Source organism: Nestor notabilis, unplaced genomic scaffold, assembly GCF_000696875.1.
Source record: "Nestor notabilis isolate BGI_N333 unplaced genomic scaffold, ASM69687v1 scaffold32808, whole genome shotgun sequence".
Lineage (NCBI taxonomy): Eukaryota > Metazoa > Chordata > Aves > Psittaciformes > Psittacidae > Nestor > Nestor notabilis.
Window position 1 is genome coordinate 11,814 of NW_009941228.1, and position 2,329 is coordinate 14,142.

General features: G+C 45.9%; 1 protein-coding gene across 1 annotated transcript in view; it reads right to left on the reverse strand.

Annotated features, from left to right (window-relative positions):
• The window catches only part of INPP5E (inositol polyphosphate-5-phosphatase, 72 kDa), an 8,825-nt gene that overhangs the window by 4,980 nt on the left and 1,516 nt on the right, over positions 1 to 2,329 (reverse strand). Inside the window, exons 2-3 of the mRNA XM_010020762.1 lie at positions 1,221 to 1,344; positions 422 to 519 (exon numbers count right to left, since the gene is read on the reverse strand). Coding sequence (XP_010019064.1) covers positions 422 to 519; positions 1,221 to 1,344 — 222 coding nt within the window. The remainder of the gene's footprint in view (positions 1 to 421; positions 520 to 1,220; positions 1,345 to 2,329) is intronic.

A 2,329-nucleotide genomic window follows, 5' to 3' on the forward strand; every position in this document is an offset into this window, starting at 1 on the left:
GGAAAGAGGCTCCCACTGGGAAATACCCCAAAAAAGCAGAGTCTGACATGAGGCTTCAACCTCTCCTCCAGGGTTGGTCAACCTCAGACATGCTAGAAACTGGAAGCATGTAACACTGCTGAGCATGTGGCCACTAATGCCAACAGCCAACGTGAGCTCGCTCATGGCCAGCTCACAGAATTCAGATGGACTTTTGCTGTTACCTGCCCGAAAATAGCACCAAGGTCTACATTTATAGATTATTGTGACATTTGCCTCCCAAACTCACTTCCCGTGGTGCTCACGCAAGGGAATTCAGTCTTATTAAATGGGCTGTTTATTGACAATACTAAGAGTATGATGGAGACTATTTCCAGAGTAATTAAAACAAAGGAATTAATTAGCAATAAAAGAGGATGGTTCATTACATTGGTTTTGCTACCTGTCTGGACAGCCTTCTTGAACCCCAATGACATACATGTCCTGGGCATAGTCAGGATCTGTTGGTAATAAGAAGTCATCCAGATTCAATGGAAGTTCCTGTTATTAATAAAGATAAAACAGCAGTATTAGTTATGCAAGAATTCACTAGAAAAGTACAAGAAAAGTCCAGGCTAAGCTCTCAGTTCCACAGCATATGCAAACAACTCAGGCTTCAAAACCCAGGTTAAGCGATAGTACTGAGGCGTCTCCTTCCCAAAGGCAGACTTCAGCTGCTGTCACTGCAGCAGTAACCAAATATCAGCCACGCGGGTCAGTAACAGGCATTTTCGGACTTCCATTGATGCTTTTACCAAGTTTGTAGGCTATTTCCTGAACCGCCCAGGGGTTGTCTGTGTTCCTCCAAGCAGGGCTCTTCAGTCACCTGGCAGAATCAATCCTGAATTCATAGGCTACATAAAGATGTAGGCAGGAGGCTGAGTATCAGGGACTTTCTCATCATAAGCACAGAATCATCAGTCATCTTCATATGACCCTAACTGTAATGGAGTGTTAAGGAGCTGCCACAAAAAGCCAGAGAGGTCCCTGTTTTCATGACCAGTATCTCAGGAACCCCGTTACAATGCACTCTCACCAAAGTAAACACACATGAGAGGGCCTCATCACTGGAGCAAGACAATGAACTCGGGTTGACAAGGAGCACAGTCACGAACAGGAAAACCCACCACGCCAGTCCTTGCAGTAAGGATGGGGTAACTTCATCACTGCCAAAAGACCTGCAGAGACTTCTGGGCACGTACCTTCTGACCCTGCATGTTCCAGGTGGCCACAAAGATTCCAATATTGCGGTCAGGGAAATACCTGCTAAGCTCTTCTGCTCCCAGTAAGGCACCATTTGCCAGAAGGCTGCCTTCCAGATAGCTTCTGTGAACAGAAGAGCCATAAAAGAGCATCTCGGGAAATGGCACAACAGTTGGAATGATGATTGGTAATGTTTGAATCCTGAGTTAATCAAGAACATACCTTTAGCTCAAGAAAATGGCATTTAGTATTTATATACTGTTCTGCTTGCCTGAAGTTCCTTATAAAGTTCCAACCCTTATAGAGCTCATGGATCATACACAGGAAAACAAAACTCTTGTCATAAACCAGCCTTTTCAAAGCCAGGACATGACTGTGGTGGTGAGACCATTGCTGCACAGGCTCTGTGACGAGGAGGCTGAAGCCATCCAAAGTCTTCAATCCCCCCAGTACTTACCACGGGCACAACATGGAGAGACTGGTTTGATATTTGAGTATCTTGAAGCAGCTCAGTTTACTTGAAATACAAAAATACCCCCACCCCTCCCACTGTTCTGGTACCAACTTGCTCCTAATCCAGGATTCAAACTCACGTTCTTCCTTCAATTCAGCTCATCACATCAGCGTTCAAGTAAATGATTTATTGAGTCCGAGGTCTACAAGAATATCACTTTGAATAAGGACATCTCTGCCCTGCACCGCCTGCCTCTCCCAGGAACATGCTGCTTATGAAGCCACAGGGGTATTGGCAAAGGGACAGCAAGTTGAATAAGCATTTTTAATCTTGCTTAAGCTCTGCGAGTACCGACGGCCGCACGCCGGCAGGGAATGCTGTGCAAGCCATGGGCCTGCCCACCCCACTCCAACAGCTTCCCAGAGGGAAAGGAAAGAAAAACCCTCACAGCAAACAAGTAACAATCCATTTTGGGGGCATTTTTAGCAGTTAGTAACACTTTACCTCAGAACTAATCTCCCCTGTACCACCGACACCCCCTCTTTGGATCAATGATCAGATTTATCCCTCGGGGTCTCACAGACTGTTGTGTGTCTGTAACACACAACTGGTGTCCTTTACCTTCTACCATGTTTCCTGCCCCGCAGCACTACC